Source organism: Chenopodium album, chromosome 9, assembly GCF_948465745.1.
Source record: "Chenopodium album chromosome 9, dcCheAlbu1.1, whole genome shotgun sequence".
NCBI classification, from domain to species: Eukaryota; Viridiplantae; Streptophyta; class Magnoliopsida; order Caryophyllales; family Amaranthaceae; genus Chenopodium; species Chenopodium album.
This window is the reverse complement of record NC_137842.1, coordinates 48,481,383-48,507,271: the sequence shown is the minus strand read 5'-3', so window position 1 is coordinate 48,507,271 and position 25,889 is coordinate 48,481,383. Positions and strand designations below refer to the sequence as shown.

The window sequence follows — 25,889 nt, the reverse complement described above, 5'->3', positions numbered from 1 at the left end:
ATGTGGGAGAATTTGATTTTTTTTCATTTTATTTTAAAGCTAAAATAAAATAAATAATCAAACTAGTAATAAATCAACAAGTGGCAAGCTCATGAGAGAGCTTAGGTGAGGACCATTTGGAGGAGGGGGGGGGACCAAACTTGCTCCCCACTCCCTCTCCAAAAACCGGTCAACTCAACCCTTAACCTTCCTCTTACAATGCGCCACATGGCACCACACTTGGGCACCAAGGCACCCAAGGTGGGCTGCCATGTGCGGCTGCCAGCAGGCCCAACACAAGCGTGCGGGTTGCTTGGCGCTGCTGGCTAGCAAGCCCAGCATGGCTTGTGCGGGCTGCTCGTGCACTCGGCCAGTAAGCCGCGCATCAAGGATGCGGGCTACTGTTGAGTGCCAATGCTCCTCGCGCGCGTTAGCATTGGTGAGCTAGCACGCACCAGCCAGCCTAGGCTCGGCTTGGTGCGCATGCTAGCCACCATGCTTTACCAAATGCCCCTAGCACTCGGTTTGCTCGGGGCATTCCGATGCTAAGGGTATTTTTGTCTTGTTGATTTATTATTTTCGTGTCTCGTCTTTTATTATTTTGACTCAACTTTCGACGCTCTAAGCTCGAATTTCCGACGTCTAAATATTTAATACTCGGGTGACGAATTAATTTCTTCCGAATTAATTTGTCGAGTCGGTTCGTATATTTGCTAGGGTGTGACCCGAAGGGTTTAGTCAAGATTAAGCTGTAATATTAATTATACATTAATATTACTGATCGGAAGCGGCCTCCACCCAGGCATTCCGATCATTTGACCTTGCTGAATATATTAGCTTTCTAATAATTCTGAACCCGCTATCAGAATAATACACTTGTTCGAAGGACACCATTCATTTCAATCTCCCACTTGTCCTTCCGGACAAGTGAGCATTTAGTGTATAGCCTTTTTCCTATGTCTCTTCATAAACTATAAGGTAAGATTATTTCGTCATCCTTATTACGTCCAGAAGTGTTTCTCGATTCCAAGTCCGACTGTTAATAAACAGATGATTTCTAATATTCCATCCAAGCACGACCATGCATTTTTACAGTCTCGCTCTACGAGAGGCCTTGTATACAACAAAGACATCTTCCCTATTTTAGTAGGGGGACATTCCTAGTCTTGTAATGTAGCTCCTCTTATTGAGAGGACTTAGCCGTCCGAGTGTTGCCGTTATAATCCCTTATTATGGCAGACGTTTGACAACATCAAAACGGACTAGTACTCAAACAAGAGAACTCACAATACTCATGGTCAAGGAAATAGGTTCCGATAGCCATAATGAGAAGTATACTTCATGACGATCTTTAATTTATTTAAAGTAGCACAAGAAAAAGTGCTATAAATAAAACTACACACTAATCTCAATTGGTCATTAATCGTCCATCGTTTAAATGACCTTGATCAGGGACAATTTTCGATTATAATATTCAATGTTCACTTAATAGGTGTTTCCTTATCAAGACTGGTCTTAATACCCTATTTTGAATATTCTAAGAATCGAATGGACTCATTATTTAATCCTAAACCACAATTAAATAGCAAACAGAGTAATAAAATATTGCATGAAATTTATATTACTCCAAAACTTGAATGATTTTTCTTAGTGTCTTACATTAAATGTTCAAAATTTAATTAAAACACTAAACAGGGAAATCAAAGCCAGTCTCCTACATGCCTGATTCCCATTGCCTCAACGTGCTTGTTGTGCTTCACTTGAGGCAAAGGTTTAGTAAGTGGATCGGCTACATTGTCATCCGTTCCAACTTTGCAAATTCTGATTTCACCTTCTGATTTCCATTCTCGAATCATGTGAAACCGCCGTTTGACATGTTTGACTTTCTGATGTTCCCTCGGCTCTCTGGCCTGAGCAATAGCTCCATTGTTGTCACAATAGAGGGCTATTGGACCCTTTATGGAGGGTACAACATCAAGTTCACCAAGGAACTTACGAATCCAAATAGCCTCCTTAGCCGCTTCAGCAGCTGCTAAGTACTCGGCTTCAGTTGTAGAATCTGCAGTTGTACTCTGCTTAGCACTCTTCCAACTGAACGCTCCTCCATTTAGACAGAACACATATCCAGATTGCGATTTGAAATCGTCTCTGTCTGTCTGGAAACTTGCGTCGGTATAACCTTTAACAACTATTTTTTTCTGAACCACCATATACCAGGAATTTATCCTTATTCCTTTTCAGGTACTTTAGGATATTCTTGGCCGCAGTCCAATGGGCCTCTCCTGGATCTGATTGGTAACGGCTCGTAGCACTCAAGGCATACGATACATCTGGCCTAGTACATATCATGGCATACATGATTGATCCAATAAGCGCAACATATGGAATTAGATTCATTCTTTCCCACTCATCAGGTGTCTGTGGACACTGCTTCTTGCTCAGGGTTATGCCATGTGACATTGGCTGGTGACCTCTCTTGGCCCTTTCCATGCCAAATCGAGCAAGTACCTTATCAATATAAGTACTTTGACTCAATTCAATCATCCTTTTTTATCTATCCCTATAGATCTTGATGCCTAGTATGCACTGAGCCTCTCCTAAGTCTTTCATTGAGAAACATTTTCCAAGCCAGGCCTTTACAAACTCTAATAACGAAATGTTGTTTCCAATGAGAAATATGTCATCGACATATAAGATTAAGAAGGCGATGTCACTCCCACTGACCTTCTTGTAAACACAAGATTCATCTGGATTCTTAATAAAACCAAACTTACCGATGGCTTCATCGAATCGCAGATTCCAACTTCTGCTAGCTTGCTTTAGTCCATAAATGGACTTCTTAAGCTTACAAACCTTCCCAGCATTGTTTTGGTCGACAAAACCTTTAGGATGTGTCATGTACAGAGTTTCTTCCAAAATACCATTTAAGAAGGCGGTTTTGACGTCCATCTGCCATATTTCATAGTTATAATATGCAGAAATCGCTAGGAGGATCCGAACGGATTTAAGCATTACGACTGGTGAAAAGGTTTCATATTAATCAATACCATGAACTTGTCTATAACCTTTTGCCACCAATCTAGCTTTGTAAATGAATACATATCCATCTTTGTCGGTTTTTATCTTGAAAATCCACTTACATCCGATAGGTGTGTAACCTTCGGGTAAGTCAACCAAGTCCCAGACTTGATTTTCAAACATGGAATCCATTTCAGATCTCAAATTAATATTTAAGACGACCTAGCTAAGCTGAAAGCTGCTAACAGTAACTCCAACAGTGGCTGGAAAGGTAAGAAGAACGACAATCCTTCTTCTTCCAAAACCATCCACTCAAACAATGTTAGCACCTTTAATCTGAATGAAGTCCTTGCTATGAACAACCAAGGACAAAAGAAACCATTTAGGAGGAACTTTACTCCTATAGGTATGAGTTATGACACCGCATTTGACCGTCTAATGCAAAAGGTCTTATAACTCCTATTGGACCATTTGGGGACCCACCAGTTGAGAAGAGGACAGCTAATTGGAACCCCAATGCACACTGCAAATATCACCAAGGTAGGGGCCATCTTATTGAAAATTGTTGGAAGCTTAAGGAAGCTATCCAAGATTTAATTGATAACAACAAACTACCATTGCCCCCTGCCAGTAAGAAGCCAAGTATCGACAATGCACCTCTTGCTCATTCCTTGGCCATCTCTGATGAGGAAAATGAGGTTGATCCCTCATCCCTCATCAATCCTATTTTTGATGCCATGGATGACTTTCCTGAACCAACAAGCAAGGAAGATGTACGAATGCTTATATGGTCCATGTGGGAGGGAACAAATTTTCTACGTGAGGCTCTCAAATTCGCAAAGAAACAAGCAGAGGAGCTTCAGATAAAGATTGATAAAATTCAGCCCACAAAGAAGAAAGCATTCTCTCTACAAGTAACTAACGGACCCAATAAGAGTAATATACTTTATACTCCAATTGGGACTTCATATGCTAAAATGTTCAAAATGCTCTCTGAGAGTGGCAAGGTCAAACCTCTCGGACCGAGACCATTTGAATCGCTAAAAAGGACAGATAGATTCTATTGTCAATACCATCAATCAGGGGGACACACTATTGAAAACTGTTTTAAATTTAAAGATTTAATTCAGAAAATGTTTGATGATAAGAAACTAGTCCAAATCCCACAAGAAGAAGACATAAGCATCAATGGGGTTGGGACAGCGATGAAGAAGATGTCTACCTAAAAGACATGGAAGGACCTCCACCTTCAGTGTCATATTCAATAGATGATTTCTGGGTTAAAGAGGATTCATCTATAGACGTCCTCACAAGATCAGGGAGAACGCAACCTCCCATCTCAACACAACCTATGCCGACTACGCAGCAAGTTCTCATACCTATCATAGAAGACAATGATATTGTCAAACAATTCAAGAAGACCAAGGTCGAGATGAACGTATGGAAGCTTCTAGCTACATCTCGAGAACATAGGTTGGCAGTGATGAATGCCTTGGATAAGATAGGGATAGATTCTGACACCACTCCTGAGGGGTTAGCTAACTTCCTTACGAGTGATCTCCCTAGTCCTATCAACTTGATCACCTTTTCTGACAAAGATTTACCTCCAGAAGGTGACACACGTTATAAAGCACTAAACCTCACAGTGGTTTGCAAGAGAATGAACGTCCCAATGACTCTTGTAGACAATGGATCGGCAATTAATGTCTGTCCACTCATAACTGCGAGGATGTTAGGCATAAGGGATGAAGACTTAACCCCGTCAACACAAGGAATAAGAGCTTTAGACAACACTCGTCGTTGTGGGGAATAGTTTTAAGCCTTTAAAATCCCACTAGCTTGAACCCCACTGTGATCATACACTAAAGTACGGTGGCGTCCAAAAGGGAAGAAGATAGAGCAAAAGAGTCGCCAACAAGTTTTTAAGGAACTTGTAAACCGTTCACGAGGTGAAGGTTACACCCCTTAACGATCCAAAAGATCGTCAACTCCATAAGGTCATGAACCAAATAAGGGTTCGGGGATGATGGTACAAATCCAACCTAAAAGAGATTGAACCTGCCCTAATAATAGGCCTCTACTTTATTCTGCTCGTATTCATGTGCGCTTTCTGACTAACATACAATCAATAGGATTAACCCTAAACCTGTTTAATCTATGTTGGTTGAACACTAATGCACAAATAAATCTATTATTGGCGATCACTTGAATTATAATCACAATTAACCCTAACAAGATTATTAATTATCTTATTAAGCGTGATTGCAAATACCAATTCCCTTTAACATGCAATAAAGGTGACCAAGCAATAAATAAATATCAAGCAACATAATAAATAATAATCATGAAGAATAATAATAATAATCATCATCAAAATAATAATAATAATAATAATAATATTCATAATAATCATAAATTATAACAATTATAATCATATTCATGCTCATAATCATGTTCATGTTAATATTAAAGCATAATAGAAATAGCAAGATCCTAGGCATGATACTAACAAGATTAATAACAAACCCTAGCATGTCACTAAGCAATAAAAATCAAATCTTTAACCCTAACATGATACTAACATGAATAAATATTAGGAAGAGAATAAAATGCATCATAGCAATCATATTTAACATTAAAAATACCCTAGACATGATACTAGGAATCATAATAACAATATAAACATTATTTCTACATCATAATATCAATTAATCAATTAAAGTACTTACTTGGATGCCTCGTACCTCTTTCTAATAACAAAATACACACGTTAGTAACTTCAAGGAAAAATAATAATCAAAACAATTAAATTAAATAATTGAAAGAGAGATTTGGGACCAAACCCTCAGAAATTAAAACCTTTCACGTCTAGGGCGAAGGCAACTTCGAATATGGATAGGTGCTTCAAGATCTTGTGAATGCGGAATTTTGTATGAAAAAGCGAGAAAGAAAGAATGCTAAAAGACTAATGCTATTGAGAATTGATAAAAGAAAGATGATGAATAAAGAAAATTGGATGAATTAGATGATTAAAGAAAAATAAGGAGAATTGATGAATGTTGATGATTGTAGATTGTAGATTGTAGATGAAGACTTAAGAATAAGGAGAATTCGTGAATGAAAACGGAGTTTTTGATACGATATTTATAGAGAAAATCATCCAAAAAAGATAATTTATCAAAACAGAGTATGAAGACCACAAATCCACCTTGGCGCCAGACCTGGCTCATTGGCGCCAGGAAATGTGGCTAGCGCCAGGCGCCAATTGTGGCGTCTGGCGCTAACCTTGATTCCAGGCGCCAAGGCCTGGGGTTGGACGCCATACCGGATTTTAACGCGTTTTCGAAAATCTGATAATTTTACCGTACTGGAAGATAAAATAATATAATTTCGGTCGAAAATGCTATTTGATCTAATTAAAACTCTGAAGAATCCTAATTGAATTAAAAATGATAAAACCTTCTAGAATGTTCTAGAAGACCAAAACCATTCCTAATTACATTAGGAATGATAAATCATATTAGGCCCTCTCCTAGATCATTGGGCCGTACTTAAAACTCAAACCGGGCCCAGTTCAGTAAATTGGCCATAACTTCCTCAATATTCATCGGAATTGGGCTTATAATATATCGTTGGAAAGGTCTTTGCAAGCCCTATCCAACTACACCACTATTGGACCCATATTATGGACCAACCAAACTGGATTGGCTGTTTTCTTAAAATAAAGTTTTCAAAAACAGAGAGAAGAGAAAGGAAAAGAAATAAAACTTTCCGCAACACTAGACCTTTCCACACTTTCGTTTCATTCGATTATGATTCAACGTGAAAGGTACTCATCACTGGGTTTGGTTTTGGGGAGACACAAATGGGTGTCTACAGTCGTCAAGCTCTTGGTAAGATTACCATGAATATAACGACGAGAGCAATAGAACATGCTACTACATTTCAAGTGGTAGATATCAAAGCTTCATTATACTTATTGTTGGGACGCCCTTGGCCTCACGACCTAAAGGCCGTCCCTTCATCTCTTCACAAACAGGTAAAAGCCATAGTTAGAGGAATTTCTATCACAATCGATGCTTCACCCATGAGGATTAAAGCTATAGAAATCCAATCATTAATGTGGAGCACGATGAAGACGATGAATATTTGTGGGGCTTTAATGAAGAGGTCTCCTTAATCGAGGAGGATGAAAGGACCCCTCTTTGCCACGACCCCCACTCCAATATGACAATAAATGCTATTCTTAAGAAACAAGGGCATTTTCCTAGAATGACTCTAGGAAAGAAGAAGGGAATAGCAAAACAGTTGGAATTACCTGGCCTCCTTAAGCTAGATACTTTTGGACTTGGTTTCGAACCGACTCGGGAAGATCTTAAGCGAGCCCAGGAAAGGTCTAAGGCGCGTAGGAACGCTCGCATCCAAAAGAAAGCAATCCCAATGGCTTAGTATCCTCTTACTCTCAATGGACAATTCATAAAAGAAGGAGAAGACTATCCATGATATGAATTTCCCGAACCTTTTGTTGTAAATGGCATAAGGAAACCGGGATTTGAAATTTTCTTAGATTGCTACTTTCTAGACGAAATCCCAACTCCTATCCACAAGGAGAAAGCACCTCCATGCTTTTACTTTAATGTCATGGGATTATTATTTGGGCGAGAAAAAGATGAGCCGAGATACATAGAGGATAACTCCTTGCTCATCCAAACGGTCCTACAAAGCGAGAACTTTGACCCTTCAAAGCTCATCACTCCAGCAGAAGGATCAGTACAAGTGTGGCGCAAGACAGTCAAGGTGACTACTCCAAGTGGAAGGAAAATCTCCATAACGATAGGGCAAGGACCGATGTTTGAAGAGTCTTCAGAGTCAGAATCAGAGTCAGAGTCTTTTCTTGTAGAGTCATCTAAGTCCTTAATTGTAGCACCCCCTCCTTCTTCTATTTATTCTCCTAGGATAGTTAGTAATCAAGTCCCTGAGGACATCTCCCTTTTCAATGTAATGATTTCCGAATTCAATAATATGTCTTCTTCTGCTTACTCCTCGTGTTTTTCTTTTACCCAAGATGACGAGCATTGCTTAACTAAAAATGAAAATGACAAAGAAATTATTAAAGCAATGGAAACACTTCAAAAAGAAAACACCGATAATTGAGGAAACTAAGACGATTGATATCTCAAATGGTTCAACCATTGAAAGAGAAGTTAAAATCGGATTAACACTTAATGAACAAGAAAGAACCAATTTAATTAATCTACTTAAAGAATTTATTGATGTATTCGCTTGGTCATACGAAGATATGCCAGGTATTAATAGAGAAATAGCTCAACACACTATACCACTAATTCCAGGAATGAAACCTGTAAAACAAAAGTTGCGTCGAATGAAACCCGACGTAGCTCTTAAAATAAAAGAAGAAGTTCAAAAACAAATAACTGCAGGTTTTATCAGGGTATCCAAATACCTCGAATGGGTGGCCAACGTAGTCCAAGTTCCGAAAAAGGATGGAAGGGTAAGAATGTGTGTCGACTATCAAGACTTAAATAAGGCAAGTCCAAAGGACGACTTCCCTTTACAACATCGATATTTTGGTAGATAATGTAGCAAATCATGCACTTCTCTCGTTCATGGATGGATATGCGGGATACAATCAGATTCTCATGGCAGAAGAAGACATGGAGAAAACAACCTTCATAACACCATGGGGTACTTACTGTTACACAGTAATGCCATTCGGGTTGAAAAACGCGGGTGCTACTTACCAAAGAGCAGCGACTGCCTTACTCCATGACATGATGCATAAAGGAGTTGAAGTATATGTGGACGATATGATTGTTAGATCAAAAGATCGCCCAGGCCATCAAGTAGCCTTGAGAAAATTCTTTGAAAGGCTAAGGAAATACAACATGAGATTGAATCCATCCAAGTGTGCTTTTGGAGTCACCTCAGGTAAGCTTTTGGGTTACGTCATAAGCTCTAGAGGAATAGAGATAGACCCAACCATGATCAAGGCAATCATGTCAATGCCACCGCCCAAAATCGAGAAATAAATTCGAGGATTTATTGGCCGGTTGCAATATATAAGTAGGTTCATATCAAAATTAACAACAATATGTGAACCGATATTCAAAAGCTCAAAAAGAATGTACCAGTAATATGGGACGATGAGTGTCAAAAAGCCTTTGAAAAGATCAAAGTCTATCTCGCAAATCCTCCCGTATTAGCACCATCACTTCCAGGAATACCTCTTAGGTTGTACCTAACAGTCACCAAGGAGACAATGGGAGCCATGCTTGCACAAGAAGTAGAAGGTAGAAGGTAAAGAAAATGCAATCTACTATCTAAGTAAAAAGATGCTCGAATATGAAGTACGATATACACCGCTTGAGAAATTGTGCCTCGCATTAGTGTGGGCCACAACCAAGTTAAGACATTACATGATCGTGCATAAAGTCTTTGTAGTCTCCCGAATAAATCCACTTAAGTATTTATTCGAGAAGTCTACACTCAATGGGCGCATATCAAGATGGATAGTCAACTTAGCCCAGTTCGACGTAAGATTCATGCCTCAAAAAGCTATAAAAGGATATGTGGTCTCAGATTTCCTAGCAGACTTTCTAATAGAAGATTCAACGCCAATACACGACAATGAATTTCCAGATGAAGACTTGATGGTCACATAAGATGATACTTGGACTTTATACTTCGATGGAGCCTCAAACCAAAAGGGATGTGGCGTTGGAGTATTATTAGTATCACCTAAGGAAGATCATGTTCCAATATCCATAAAGCTAGATTTCGACGTTACCAACAACGCTACTGAATACGAAGCATGCGTGGTAGGCCTCGAAACAGCTTTAGCATTGGGAGTGGAGAAATTACGAATATTCGGGGACTCTTCATTGATCATCAACCAGATTTCTAAATGATGGAAAGTAAGAAGGGAAAGTCAATCCCCTTACTAAACTTATCTGGAAACTCTCACCAATCAATTAGAAAAGGTAGAATACACATATCAACCTAGAGAGGAAAATAAATTTGCCAATGCCTTGGCAAGACTAGCCTCAATGGTTAGGATTCCTACGAAAATCGAGCAAATGCCTCTTACTATAGAGAAAAGGCATAAACTGGCTTATATTCAAGCTATAGAAGATGATGAAGTGATCCAAGATGAAGAAGAACCGTGGTACACAGATATACTTAACTATGTCACCAAAGGAGAATACCCTCCTCATGCTGACAAAAGAGCAAAACGAGCATTAAGACTCTTAGCTTCCCAATACATACTCATAGACAACGAGTTGCATAAAAGGGTACCTAAGGGTCGAGCTCTCTTATGTGTAGGGAAAAAGGATGCTCAAAGAGCTATAAGGATAGTCCACGAAGGCATCTGTGGAACCCATGTTAATGGCAAAATGCTAGTCCAAAAGATAATGCGAGAAGGATACTATTGGACTACCATGAATAGGGATTGCCATCAATATGTAAAAAGATGCCCTAAATGCCAAATCTACGCCAATTTACAACATGTTCCTTCATCTCTACTCTACACCTACACTTCACCATGGCCATTCTCTACATGGGGAATTGATATTATTGGTAAAATTACTCCTCCAGGAACAGGCGGTCATGAATACATCCTAGTAGCAATTGATTACTTCACGAAGTGGGTTGAAGCACAATCATATGCTAAACTCACTGCAAAACATGTAGCACTCTTTATCAAAAGGAATATTATTTGTCGATATGGAGTCCCACATGAAATGATAAGTGACAATGGAACTCACTTTCAAGCTGAGTTTGAAGAATTGTTACAAAAATATGGCATTCAACACCATCATTCTTCACCTTATAAACATCAAGCAAATGGAGCAGTTGAAGCAGCTAATAAAAATCTAAAGACTATCATCGAGAAAATGACAGAAAATTACAAGGATTGGCCTGACAAACTCCATTTCGCACTTTGGGGTTATCGCACGTCAATTCGCACATCAACAAGAAATACGCCATTCTCCTTGGTTTATGGAATGGATGTTGTACAACCTGTGGAGCTAGAGATACCATCTCTACGCATTGCACTAGAAAGTAAACTTGATGAAGTTGAATGGACTAGAGCGAGATATGAAGAGCTAATTCTACTTAATGAAAAGCGACTAGAAGTTCTACATCATACTCAATGCTATCAAACTCGTATGGCTAGACATTTTAATAAGAAGGTCAAGACAAGAAACATCAAAGTAGGAGACTTGGTGTTAAAAGCATTAAGGAAAAATGTCTTAGATCCAAGGGGAAAATTTAGGCCTAATTGGTCCGGACCCTATATTGTCAAAATAATCCTATCAGGAGGTGCAGCAAAATTAACTGATATGGATAGCAATGAGTTCTCGAACATGAAAAATCTTGACCAACTTAAAAAGTACTACCCATAATTACTTGAGTAGGATACTCAAGAAAGCTACGTTTGGCCTGATTCCTTAGGAAAGGATACGTAGGCAACCATTTACGGGTGCGACCACTTTACTTTTCGCAAACCTTGCATCCCAGATATAAAAAGAAATTCGACATAAATTCGACGAAGCATCGGCGTCACACAAAAAACCCTGTCGCCGCCCGACGGACAGCAGCGCCGGGCGACAGCGTCTGTTGCCAGACGCCAGACGGCCGCAGCCGGCGCCAGTAGTAAAGGAGCAGCACCGTTTCTTTTGGGAGTACCGGGGTATATTTTGGTGTTTTTCGGAAAATTTTCGTCTTCCGTACTCGATAAAATTTCTAAAAAATTAAATTTTCTGTTTTCATTGCTTTAATAAATTAAATTTAAAGGAGATGATCTAATTAAAAAGCTGAAATTTCATTGATAAAATAAACTAAGAAATTACATTATTGATGGAATTTAAAATAAAACAAATTAACTTTAAATTTAAAACTAAGTCTATTAAATTGAAAGTTAAGCAATGCTTCAATATTTCTTCTCTTTCTTTGCTCTCTTCAATTTTTATCTGCATCCTCTTCATCGTCCATGGCTTTAGCTAGTAGGCATCCTTTAGAGGACCTATATTCAATCTTGGAGTAAATAGTTTCTCCCTTAGCTAGGACTCCATGTTTCTTCTCTACCCACACCTTCTTCTCTGAAGTGTCAGCTTTTCTTTTCCCTTTTTCCTTTGTAGAGCTCTTCTTCTTAGGCATCATAGGTGTTTTGAATTCAACCTTTTCACCCAAACGTTCCTTAACAGGAATTACCTTGTCACCTAGACGACTCTTCACATCAGTTTTACTCTGATTTTTTTTCATGTCCTTTGAAGGTTTCTTGAGAAGCCACCTCTTCACATCATTGGGCAAGGAAGGAGGAACCTTTTGGGTAATCACTTCCCATAAAGGTCTAGCGCTCCAATATGCATCAAATTTTTCTACTTCTTGAGAAACAGGGAATTTATAGGGACGACGAAGATCCCCAGAAGGAATTGTTTGAAGTAGGTCGTACTGTCTTTTTACCCTGCAGGGATAATAAAAAGTCATCTTGGTTAAGCTTGGAAGACGACAGAAAGGTTGCTTGTTGACACCAACCATCTTTTCTATTTTCCACCAAGGGATGACCCACTTTATAGCAAAGTTGTAAGAGGCAAAGACTTTTTTCCATTCATGGCGCCCCATCTTAGAGAAGCGTTTTTTTCTCCTCACAAAGCAATTTGGAGTGTATTTTTTAACATTGTTGGGAGGACTAATTAATTCTAGTCTCTCCATTAGCCACATCTACAAAAAAATTCAATGCAAATAAATTAATATTACTATACAAAAATATGATTTTGATTTCTGTAATTAAAAATATTATTTTTCTACCGGTAATAAAATTGGAGAGCCCCGAAAAGGTGCTTTTGGATTTCTCTTCAATTCATCAAAGCTAAGCATAGTCTCTCCAACAATTAATGGCATTGGATTTCTCCCAGATTCGATTTGCTCCAAAACAGTTGATATAATTGCTTGGCCCTCATTAGTTCTGCCACTAGTGAGAAGATATTGGTTAAGCATGCAAAAGAGAAAATCCCTTCTTCTATAAACATGAAAAGGTTCAGAATAAGGTATATCAAAGTAGTAGCGTGCAAATTCTTTCAAATTAACTATGATACCATCTACAATATTTGTTAGATCTTTGTCTCTTAAATTAAAGAAGCGCTCAAAATCTTTATAATAATATTCATTTATTCTAGGGATTACTGCAAGATCTAATGTAGGGAAGCCTAAGATAGCACTGAATTCTTCCGGTAAAGGGCTAATTTCATCACACCCTAGTCTAAAACAATGAATATCCATATCCCAATATTCTAAGGTGGTATGAATGAAGTCTATCAAGATATACCCCCTTAACACCATAGATACCTCCCATATGAAAAAAGTCTAATTCTTTTCTCTCTTTGGCAGTTAAAGACCGACACCATTCATGAGTGAAGTTGGTAAAACTCTTAGTAATTAAAGACATGATTATTTTTTCAAAAGCTAAGACTATGTTTAATCTGCTGAAATTATGAAGAAAACCGGCAGACCAGGGGGCTATTTATACAGAACATTGGCACAGTTTCAATCCGGAAAGGATTTGGAGTCAGCGCTCTCCAGCGCAAAACGACGGTTCTGTCGTTTGGCGCCAGAGTCTAGCGCCAATTGCTTGTAGCAGCGCCTGGCTCCAACGCAAAACGCGTGGCGCCACGTGGTGCTGACGTGTCTTATCAGCAAGCTTTTCAAAAACCGCGTTTTTTGGCTAATTCGAACCTGAACAATGGCTTTACGATTTTATCCCTTCTTATTAATTTCATATATTAATTTCGATTTTTTCTTTTTCAGATTTTATTCAGACTTTATTTTAAGTTTGTTGTAAGTCCAATTGATATTTTTTCATTTTCTTCTTTGGGGGAGAAAGTCGGATACCCTCCATCAATAATAAAAATGACGGAATTTTTGTGCAAAATTATTAATTATCACAATTTTTGCACACACAAATATGGAGCAGGTCCCCATTTATCTCTGGGATTAACCAAAAACATTTATCTCATAAAAGGTGGCCCACTGTTTGATGACACATGTGCAATAAAGTGTAAAGCTCTTTGACAGTGCGCAATGTGGTCCCAAGGTGTAAATTTCACGGACGTTTGTTACCGTTATTCTTTCCTTAACCATGGTTAGAATCTACTTTTTACTTTCCCCTTTCTAAATCTTACTGTGCCCCGTCTTCTGGGTTGGTTTTTTCATAGCTCTTCATGTGTCTTCTTAGATGAAGTTGGTGAATGGCGGAATCCGGCGAGTGATTGGTATTTTTGTTCTTTTAATCCGCGGTAAATTAGGTATGATAGTTACTCTTTTTCATTTTTTTATGCTACCATTACTTCCCTGCTTCTCGCTGTCATCTTAGTTGCTTGTTTTAATTTTAATTCGTTGGTTGTTTAGGGTTTTGTGCGTTAATGACAGTAATTTCTTAATTGTTACTATTCAGTTGGGGTTGATAGTAGCGTACTTGTGTATGAGTGCTTTTTTGAACTTGATTAGCTTATTTGAGTTGATTTTTTTTTATTAGAATTTACGATTAAATACATATTTATTCCATTGTAATTTGAGTGATTCTGGTAAACTTGTTTAGAATTGTCGTGAGTGAAGAATTAATCAGTGATTTATGTATGTTGCTACTTGATCTATTCACAGATTCTGGGGTGTCAATATATTGTGGGTATTGGCATTTTTGATCTGCTAGCTTGAATAAGTTTAAGTTGTTGAAATGAGTTGTAGCACTGATTTAGATGTTGAGTGCTCTCCTAATGGAATGTGTGTCGAGGTGGTTCCTTCTGTTTCCCCGGGAGCTGATGGTGGGGGTTTGGTAGAAGGAAGTCGGGTATACAGGACACCAGTTAGGACAGTAGAAACTGTGCATACCGTTGTTTCTAGTAACAAGGTTACTGTTGTGTCTTATGTGGAACCCCCAGTGGAAGGAATGGCTTTTAAGACCTGGCTGGACGTTGAAGCCTATTACAAGGAATACGCTCAATAGACTGGTTTTGGGGTGACCAGGGTGCAGGGGTCATACACCAGGGAAAAGGAACGTAGGGCAATGACTTGGCGTTGTGAGTGCTGGGGTAGACCTGATATGAGGGCAGTGAGGGAGGCCAAGAAGAGAGCGAAAGAAATGCAGGTTTGTGGTACTGGTGGGGTTGTTGGAGGTGTAATTGGAGAGGATGAGTTAAGTCGTTGTAAGCGAAAATCAAAGAAGTGTGAGTGTGAGGCAAGGATTTATGCAAGTGTGAATGGCGAAGGTGTTTGGGTGATTAAGACTGCAGAGTTAGAACATAAACACCTAACCAGCCCTGGTAAAGCAAAACTGGTTAAGGAGTACATAATGAAGAATTACTCATCAAATGTTAGGAAGAAGTTAATGAATTATCTTAAGGAGGGTGTTTCCGTTCGTAAAATTCATGGTTGTCTTGGGACTGAAATGGAAGAGAACTTGACCATGATTGTGAAGGATCTGCAGCATGAAGTTTATAAGGAGCGGAAATCAAAGATGGAAGGTGGAGACTCGGCTGCTATGATGGCTTATTTTGAGTATATGATGGCTGATAACCAGAATTTTTTCCATGTGAACAGGGTTGATTCTGATGGCAGGTTGAAAGATGTTTTATGGGTTGATTCCCGTAGTCGGGCTGCTTATGAATGCTTTGGTGATGTAGTTTGTTTTGATGCAACCTACCTCACTAACGAGTATGAGTTGCCCTTTCTTAATTTTGTTGGGGTCAACCACCATGGTCAATCTCTTTTGCTTGGTTGTGCACTTGTTTCTCACAAGGATTCAGAAACATTCCATTGGGTCTTCCGTCAATGGCTGACCTGCATGGGAGGCAAAGCACCAGTTGGTTTTCTAACTGATCAAGCTGCTGCGATGCGCAAACCATTGGCTGAACTGATGCCTAATACGAGGCATAGGTGGTGTATATGGCATATACTGTCCAAATTTCCAGATAAGCTGGGTAAACTACCTTTGTAAGTCCAAACCTCAGAAGTTACCATGCCAGCTTTCTCTGAGTGTTGATCCTTTTCTTGTTATTTTTGATGTAATGTTTATTTTCCCTGACTGCCATCATTCTTGAAATTCTGACAGGTATAATGAGTTTAAGAACAAGCTTAAATCTGTGGTCTATGAAAGTTTTACTACTGAGGAGTTTGAAAGGAGTTGGACAGCTACAGTGAACCATTACAACCTTGAAAGTAATGAATGGCTTTGTGGTCTGTTTGAAGAAAGGCACATGTGGGTGCCTGCTTTCATGAAAGAGTTTTTTTGGGCGGGCATGAAAACGACGCAGAGAGTGGAGAGTATAAATAGCTTTTTCGATGGCTTTGTAAATCGGAAAACCAAGCTGTTTGAATTTCCCCGGCAATACACCCGAGCTATGACGAAGCGTGTGAACGACGAGGTGGCTGCTGATGATAACTGCTCCAAATACTTAGAAGGTTGATCAGTGGGTTTAAGCTAGAGAAGGTGTTCCAAAGGCTGTACACCGACACAAAATTCCAAGAGGTGCAGACTGAATTATCTAGGTTGATGTATTGTTATTGCCGAGATGAACGGAGGTTATCAGATAATGTTGTTCAGTATCTTCTTGAGGATCGGGTGTGGATTGTTCCAGCGGGGCAGAGTCATGAGGTTCTAACTGATAGGAGGAGGTTTTATCGCGTTACTTTTGACACTAGCACAAAGGAAGTAGAGTGCGACTGTCGTAAGTTTGAGACTTTTGGCATAATGTGTAAGCACAGTATGCGCATTCTCGATCAGAATTTGGTTTTTGAGATCCCTGAGAAATATATCCTAACTCGATGGCGCAAGGACGTTGTTCGTAGGCACACCAGGGTTAAAGTACCCTATCATGACCCCTCACTATCTGTGACAGTTCAGAGGAGTAACAAGATGCTGAATGCTTTTGAGGCACTTTCAGAAACGGCTTCGACTGTGGATGATGCAGATGTTGAGCTTGTTCTACAGGGTATTGCAAAATTGAAGGGCCAGGTCCAGAAGCTTAAACAGAAGAAAGATGAATTGAATCCTCTTCCAGAAGTTGCTTCTTTCCCTAGTGGGCTTGGTCTTTCACAACCTAAGTCCGCTATGACTATATCTTCTGTTCATAATTTAGCTAATGATGAAGCTATTGATTACGATGATCAAGCTGTCGAGGAGGTTGATGAGTACTTGTTGGATGATGTTAATGAACAACCAGCAGTTGATCTGTCAACCAATGATGATGTAAACCAGGTTGGAGATTTAGATGGAGGCGTTATCTTTGCTACTGACAAGAATAATACCCCAGTTGCGTTGGTTGAGCAACCCTGTCAAGTTAAGAAGCGCAGGGGAAGACCTCCAAAGTCTGCTGCCATTCAATCCTTTCCCAACCGTACCCCTCAGCCAGTCCATGATTCTAGTAAAACTACCACCCCGAAGCGCAGGGGACGCCCACCAAAGGCAGCACCTCAGGGGTATACTGTTCAAGTTAACAATTCTGGTCATGTGACAGGTACCATATTAGATCCAATTAAACCAAAAAGGCGCAGGGGAAGGCCAAAGGGTGGACGCCACAAAACACTGGCAGAGAAAGGGTATAAGAAGGATGCACCTAGCCAGAAACGCAAGGATGTAAGTCTAAACTGCAATTTTCTGCTTGTACTTGTACTTTCATCTAATGTATTTTTAATGAAATGGTTTCACTACAGCCTGCCACTCAGTACATATTGGACACTTTCTACCCCTCCACGTTCAATGGTTCATCCATGGTAAGTTACGTAACAGCCTCTGTCGTTTGGATGAAAATTTGTGAATATTTATTCACTTAGATCATTGCTCTTCTTGTGCAGTCTAAGAGAAGATGCTTACGGTCTAATACTGCTGACAAGAACGATCCCTTTGAATTAGAGTTGCAGCAAATTGATGTCAGGATTGAAAATGGGTCAACGAGCAAATCAATGGAGTTCTAGTTAAATCCCTGTGCACTTAATAGTTGGTCCTTATTGTTGCAAACAGTTAAGTTTTATCTTACCGTTGGACCTTGATGGACTTCTAGCTGAACTGTGTCTTTCAATCATGGGTTGTTTTTATTTTGAACTTTTGTTTAGACTGCACAGCTTTTGATCAATGGTCTAACTAATTATGGTATTTAGTTACGTTCCGTTGAGATTGTAACATGTTTTGTTAATGGTCCATGGTTTAATGAGACTGATTAAAAAAACTGGTGTGCGTATTTAATATTCAAGGTCCACATATTATATATGGTAACACAAGGCCTATATCATATGGCCCATTTGATATTGAATGAATTTGGTCCAGATCCTTAGCGTATGGATTTCTGGTTTACTCGACATTGCATAGTGTATGACTGGAGATTAAGCGTGATTAACATGTTTGGAAAAACTAACACTGGAAAAAGAAAAATGACTTACTAAATTGATTGTGTATCATTTATCTGGACAAAAGGTCCATAATATATATTTGAACATAAGGCCCTGATCATTTGTCATTGAACATTGGCCCATATAATTAAACAGGAAATGGCCCTTGCTTAGGTACTATCAGGCCTCTTGCTTAGGTACACTAGTCATGGTAATTAAGTACTATCAGGCCTCTTGCTTAGGTACACTAGTCATGGTAATTAAGAAACATTTAAAATTACTTATTTTTTAAATATAAGTATATTAAATAATTAGCAACACTATATGACCATATTATGTAACATAAGGACCCTATCAAAGAGTTTAAACATATGTGGGCCATTTATTATTGAACATTGGGCCATATCAGAGAGTCTAAAGAAATGGGCCACAAGCCAGAGTTATTGCACGTATAGGTAACATTCAAGTGTAAAACTGATTATTACCTGATTCTAATATGGATTATAGGTAACATCCAATCACAAAGTAAATTCACATGGCTTTAATAAACTTAATAAACGTTGTGATTACCATTACTAGTCGTAATTACATAGTCCATGCTTTGACCCCAAGTACCACACAAAAGGATAGACATAGTCTTACTTTACTACATTTATGCCTAATCATAATCATACTTTACTACATATATGCCTAATCATTCACCAAAATAAGGTGTGACTTAATTTACGAAATAAACGCAAGGCAGCTGTTGCACAAAACATGTCTACTGTGTAGTGGCATGTGTAAAATCGGCAATGACACAACATCAAAAGGGAACCACTAACACAAAAGGGGTTGGCTATGTTACTTAGAAGTCTTCGTTAACTACCGACATAGGAAGGGCAAACACCTCGTATTTGTTCTTGATCTTCGCTTGTCCCACCGTCTGAATGCTTGTAAGGACCTCGTTCTCGTACATGACCACCATTTTAGCCCTGTCTTCATTGATTGTTGCCCCCCACATGATGTACAACCTGCGAAGAGGAGTTACTAGCTTTGCGGACACCATCTTCTTCCGCGGAGTAGTCATGACATCCCTCACCCAGAAAAGCTTCCGCCTCACATTCATGTTGTCTTCAGGGGCCTGTAAACATTGAGGAGTATGAGTAATGGAATTTGAGAACAATTACAAGTTAAGACAAGGTGATTTTATATGACATTCCAGATAACATAACCAAGACTGCAATTAAAATAGAGGTATAACCAAATTCAGACCTTCCCATACACTATGAGTACATCATTATCAACAACACCAGCTGTATTTGGTGTGCAACAAGGAGGATTGGAACATTATGCTTCTTAATTGTAAGATCCGCCTTGTTCTTGTAGTCAACCCTAACAGCGTAATCTTCGTACATGGCTTCAAAAGTCTGACTCTCCCTTATGTTGTACTTAACCCCAATGTCTCCAACCGAGTCACTTTTCACTATTATAGTGAAAACTAACTCAGTAGACATGTGACCTGGCTTTATGCCCTCCAAGTCAAGAGCGACTTGGATCTCAGAGTCCTCATCTTCGTCGTCGGAGTGTCCAGATACAACACCTCGGTATCAACTATCGGGTTTTGCATTTGGAGTAACTGCTGCAGAGTAATGCTACCAAGTTTAATAGACCCAGATAACAACAATTGTTGCAATGATAGATTTCCCCATGCTGCTAGGGCAGCACTAAAAACTTGCTGAAGAGTTATGTCTCCCCATGCAAACTCAGCATGACGAGTGTGTTGTTGTGACCCACCATTCTCGTCTGGGAAAACATCTGTTAGGTGCAACCGGGGGGGGGGGGGGGGGGTTCAAGGGTCTGGTTGTTGGCAACTCCACAACCGCACTTTCATGTGCAGCCCTTGGAGGAGGTACGTACATACCCATTTTTTTAGATAATCTCCTAGCAATTTTTTCAACTGGAATCTCAGCACGGTAGTATTTGATTTTGGAAATTGAGTTTACTACGACGTTATTTTTGGTTTTCTTACTACGGTTTGGTTTTAGACGCTCATTGTGGTGGTCAGTGGAGTTTCTATTGCTATGCTTACGGGGAAGCACACTACTATACTTTGAGGAAGCCATTGTAATGATTTTGTGAATGGGGGGTTTTTGTAATAATAACTTTGTTGTTACTGACTGTATATATATTCTCAATTGGGATTGGAGAAGGGGGAGGGCTTCTATTCTCAATTAAATATGTAACGTGTCCTTTATTGATTGGCCTTTTATTCCTTTTTTTTTTGCTAATTTTTTAGAAGTAACAAACATTATTTACGTATGTGCACCACCCTTTTGAAGACAAGGCACAATACTACAAGGCCGTGTATTTTTTAATTATTTCAACATAATTAATTATTTATATTTTCATACATGTGACTTATTTCTAATTAATTATTTTCATATATGTGATTTATTTACCAACAATATTTTCATAAACGTGAGTTAAAGTGATAGGGAATTACGAAATGAGTTCAACTTTAAATGTATTTGGATATGCGTTTTGTACCCAATTGGCCCCAATAATATATATTGCATAACTCGGGTTACGTTCCGTTTAGAAATGTTGGCGGTTCAACTGCCTTTCACCTAATTTTTTGATTCGGTGCCCATGCGATTGGGCTTGAGAATGGTTTCAGGTTTGAAACAATTAACTGATTGGTACTGGTAAAACCAGGGGTATCTACAAACGAGTTTGAAAACGCTCTCGGTTTTAATATTAGTGACCCTTTCGGTTCAAAAATGCTTTACATTGGATAACTAAAAAGTGAATTTAAGATTTGTTAGTAACAGCTTTAATATTAGTAACCCTATTTGGATAACTAAAAAGTAAATTTAAGATTTGTTACAATGCGGTAATTGTTTACTCGCTTTACATTAAATTCAAAATAAATAATCGAATTTAATCAATAGAGGCAAATTGGGTGTACTAAAGGTTTGTTGTAATAATTTTTTATTAATTTCCTCCTTAGAAAATACACTCAGTATATTATCCTAATCAATTAAGCACTCAAGTAAAACATTCTGAATTGCGTTATTTGTCGCTATAGATACGTGGTCCCATTGTCACAATTAGTAATCAATCTTTAATAAACTGATGAGGGGTGTGGCTTAATAAAGTTTAACACTAATCACAAATCGAGTTTTTTAATTTAAAAAAAAAACGTGCAACAATAAAGAACTAATGATTAAATTAAGTACAATTAAAACACACTTTACTTTATTGCTAAATTAACATCCACCACATCTCAAAAAATACCGATTAAAATAATTGAAAAAGGTCCAAGGATTAAGGACTAATAATTTAGATTTCTAATAATTTTTAATCATAAAAAACGAAGCCGCAATAACAACAACAGCGAACAATACCCAACGCTAACAGGCGAAGGTACGACCTCCATTGTTGGGTGTCTCCTGTGGTTGGGGTGTTGGGTTGATCACCGCATCTGCAACTTCGAAGTGTTGGGGGGCTACCCACATAAAGAAGCGGCAGTTGATACAGCTAAAGTAGGCGCGTCTGGGATTCATACCGGATCCTGAAACGCGTAAATCCGGAAAACGTGATGGTTTGCAGCCACATAGTGGGGAGTGCACCACCACCGGAGGAAATTCAGCCCTTTTTTGTTTTAGAGGTTTTCTCGGGAACATATTTTTAGTTTAGGGAAATTCAGAACAGGGTTGTAATACTTTTGGCTGGTAATGGTGAATGTGACAGCCTTGTTTCTTTTTCATATAAAAAGCACATCTTCTTACGAACACACCAATTGATTGACACGTGTTTTTACTTCACCCAATGCGATTAATTTATAAGTTACTGGTTTACAATACAGTATGTTCCCATAACACTTGAAGCCAAGTTTATGGATGCATTAGGAATTATCCTTAATATAATCAATTATGTACTCATTCTACCTAGGATAAAACTGTTTATAATAATATTTACAACATATCAGGAACAACTAATGGAACGGTTGGGAAGCGTTTAGAAGGAAAGGCTCGATGTACTAATCCACTAACCCTACACTCGAGATGTTAAATTCACATCGCCGACCATTCAGGAGAGTATTTGTGCTCTTAACGACCATCCAATCACGGTACCATAATTCAGTGCCTTCGTTATATTGTTTCGAAATAATGAAGATTATTGCCTAATTATATAGTATGAGCTGCTGTCGTAGTAGTGTATTAGTTGTATTTTGTCCTGTAATGCTCTTTGTCATGTAGTACAGCTTGATATGCTGAGTCACTAGGTCAGATCATTCTAGGGATTGATTCCTAGGAGTATATATATGTACAAAGGGTGTAAATAATGTGAAAAATAATATTCTCTCAATCATTGAGCCGCCATAAGCTATCTTCCTCAATACTCTTGCTAGTTGCTTCCAATATCAAGACATATATGTTTTCACGAAATGAACATCCTATTGGGCATAAGGCCTTCCCATACCATAACCAAAAACGCGTACGGACCTCCGTCTTCAGGAAGCAACGTACATGTTAAGAGGAGCTGCAGACATATTTGGGTCTTTCCAACACCACTTTCGCCAAATATTTCACTGACCTCACCAGCGCGTAAGCCTCCGACCAACATGAAGTCTATCCTAGGGCATTTTGTTACAATTTTTTGATTCAGGGGTGTAGGCACGAAAATTTTATATAAATGCCACATTGGATATTATATGCATCAAATCTTTGATCGAGATCAAGCCTCGGCGGCCCTCGTTCAAGAATCAAGTCAATTTGTGAATTACGTAAAAGTCAAAGTGGAGATCGAATCAGAGGAGAAAATTAGAGATTGTACCCTAAATTATCAAATTAATAAAATTAACACTTTGCTGCATTTTCAAAATATTATCGGTTTTATTTAAAGCATCGTTTTTCATAAAGGGAGATGCTCAAAAGCTGATAAACCTGAACACGTGTCAACTATATGAGTCATGGTATTACACGTGTCAACTATATGAAGAAGTAAGGGCCTGTTCCCAGTTACTGAGCTGAACTGAACTGAACTGAACTGATTCGAGCTGTACTGAAATGGAGTAAATAGATTTCAGCGGCAGAGAAATGAACTAATATTAAGTAAATATGAAAAGGACCTGGTTTGTTAGTTCAACATCATAAACCAACCCATATACGTTAGAATTCAGTTTAGTTCTAAGAGACTAATTAAGTGTAGTCAGTTGTTAAAAAGTAGTGTTCACTGTATGTGAATAATCCCTAAATCTACTCTATCTCATGAGTTCATCGTTCGAGCAGGATTCAATACGAAGATTGATTTAATAGCCTAAATAACTCTTTCAATTCAGTCAACTGATTTGGTATGAGAATGGAGTCAATATCGAAATTCAAGTGGTCCGCTCCAACCATAATCCGGTCAAAAACCTAAACAATACGTGTTATACGATAAAATTTAAATGAGGACTTAACCCACCCAATCACATACCGACCCATAATAGACCTATCCCACCTGATGTTGAAGATTGATGTAAACCCATATTCTAATTCAATTTTGACAAATCTAAGTGAAGATGTAAACCCACCCGACCCAATACGTGTTCGGGTTTTGACATTTACCAAGTTTGTTTGACATAGCCCACTATTCGAAAAAAAAAAGAATAAATAAATCCCCTTTATAAATAGCCCCACAAGAAATACAGCAAGACTCACATTTCGTCCCCCTGAACTAAAGCCTTAAGCTGTCCATTAAACCAAAAAAAAAACAAAAATTCAAACAAACTCAGCTTAATTAAGCATGGCCTGTTTCGATCCTAACAACCCAACTTTCCCCTCTGGCTGCTACCTTGCCAATACCACCGACGAAATGACTTTTTGGGAGCCTAACTGGAACACCACCACTGAGATTGATTTTAACTCGTACAAGTAATATGTGGAGAAGGAGAATGGGCTGCTTCTGCGTTTGACAGATGGTGTCTTACGTGACATTGTTCGATCGCCAGAAAGTCCATGGGAAGAGAGACTGGCCACCATGGTCATGGTTTCCCCGTCAGGTATCAAAAAACCTATCCATTTACCAAATTTGTTTGGCATAGTAGGTAGAGTTAACCTGGATGAAGTGTTTTTAAAATTACATGGTTTTAACTTCGAGTACAAAGGTGTTTCAAAAATAATCCCAAACTTCTTAAGTGAAATTGTTGACCCTGTGCCAGTCCTTGATTTTAATGGTCCTGTTTACTGTCTTCGTGATAAAAAACTAAAAGTTGAACTAGGTTGTTACACTGATGGGCTTGCAATTTTTTACCTCTTCACCCTTTTCACAACACTAGACTTATCTGTCGCAACAGGCAGGGCTGAGTGTGTTTATGATCGATACGCTCAGGTCCAACTAATGCCTGAAGTGACTGAAGGAGAGGTTAATTTTGAATTAGGTAGCACATTTGTAGTGTGGAATGCTCGTGGTGTCACAAGGCCTTCTTTTGAAAAAAACTTTGCTAGGCTATTGTCTATCCACAACCCTGTTGTTGTCATTGTTACTGAGGTCCGAGTGACCAAAAAAAACTTCAAAAATTTAATGACTGAGTTAGGAGATCCTTTAGAGTGGTCCATTGATGAGAGTGTAGGTCTCATGGGTGGCTCCATTGTGATGTGGGATGAAAAGCGTTCGTTTGACAAGGAGATTATGTTATCAACAACCCCTACATGTCCACTCCGTGTCATGGCATCTATTAAGGCAAGTTTTCTCTCATGTTTGAATTTTAATTATATGAAATCATAATTTAATTTACCAAGTTCAATTAAACTCATATTCAACTTATTAATATGCAGGCTGGTCAGGATCCAAAGGGAGGGAATGCTAAGGGAGAGGATGAGGCTTCTAAGATAGAGGAAGCTTAAAGGCTAGATGTATGCGAAGGAGTTATCAGTCTGCGGTGGATGGAGGACTGTGATGTGTGGCAATGAATGGCTAGTGACTTGTACTAAATCTATGCAGTTTGTCCTATAACTACTTATCTTATTTGTGTTTTTAGTGTATGAGACTATTAAGTAATGTGTTATGTATAATTAATTCCATTGTCGGTAACTCGGTATGCAGAGTTCCTTGAACTCTTTTATATTATGGTTGATGTTAAGTAATATGTTTAACACTGTTAAATAATATGCATTGTGTATTTTAATTTCCAAATTAATTCATGTGCGTTGTGAACACTGTACTTTAAAATGATATAATTCCTTAACAAGTCAATCAATAATCTATTGATAAGCTGTGCAGATAATTTCAAAAAAAAAAAAATAAAGTCATAATTACATATTCAATTGTGCTTTAATTGATATAATGTGCTATCAAATGATATAAAGTCCTATCAAATGAGTAATTAGTGAATTAATATACTATATTATGAAATATTAATTACAATCCAAAATCATATGAACTCGTTATTGGTTGGAGACGGTGATATTAACTTTTCATCTGTTCTATGACCCATTTGCTCACCAGTTAGTTATTTTTGGTAA

General features: G+C 38.5%; 2 protein-coding genes across 2 annotated transcripts; both read left to right on the top strand.

Annotated features, from left to right (window-relative positions):
- The first annotated feature begins 14,211 nt into the window (after positions 1-14,211).
- Positions 14,212-16,481, top strand: LOC145559823 (protein FAR-RED IMPAIRED RESPONSE 1-like). The gene is made up of 3 exons (XM_081621117.1): positions 14,212-14,324; positions 14,680-16,008; positions 16,127-16,481. The coding sequence occupies exons 2-3, from the start codon at positions 15,083-15,085 to the stop codon at positions 16,479-16,481; spliced, it is 1,281 nt and encodes a 426-aa protein (XP_081477243.1). The 5' UTR covers positions 14,212-14,324; positions 14,680-15,082.
- Positions 16,482-16,567: 86 nt separating this feature from the next.
- On the top strand, positions 16,568-18,288 carry LOC145559824 (uncharacterized). The gene is made up of 3 exons (XM_081621118.1): positions 16,568-17,650; positions 17,728-17,787; positions 17,869-18,288. Exons 1-3 carry the CDS (start codon positions 16,568-16,570, stop codon positions 17,986-17,988), a joined length of 1,263 nt encoding a protein of 420 aa, XP_081477244.1. The 3' UTR covers positions 17,989-18,288.
- Positions 18,289-25,889: the final 7,601 nt, after the last annotated feature.

Coding starts and splice junctions, on each gene's coding strand:
- LOC145559823 (XM_081621117.1), top strand. CDS start 15,083: ATGACTTGGCGTTGTGAGTGCTGGGGTAGACCTGATATGAGGGCAGTG. Junction 16,009..16,126: donor AAGCTGGGTAAACTACCTTT/GTAAGTCCAAAC, acceptor AAATTCTGACAG/GTATAATGAGTTTAAGAACA.
- LOC145559824 (XM_081621118.1), top strand. CDS start 16,568: ATGTATTGTTATTGCCGAGATGAACGGAGGTTATCAGATAATGTTGTT. Junction 17,651..17,727: donor CTAGCCAGAAACGCAAGGAT/GTAAGTCTAAAC, acceptor GTTTCACTACAG/CCTGCCACTCAGTACATATT. Junction 17,788..17,868: donor CGTTCAATGGTTCATCCATG/GTAAGTTACGTA, acceptor CTTCTTGTGCAG/TCTAAGAGAAGATGCTTACG.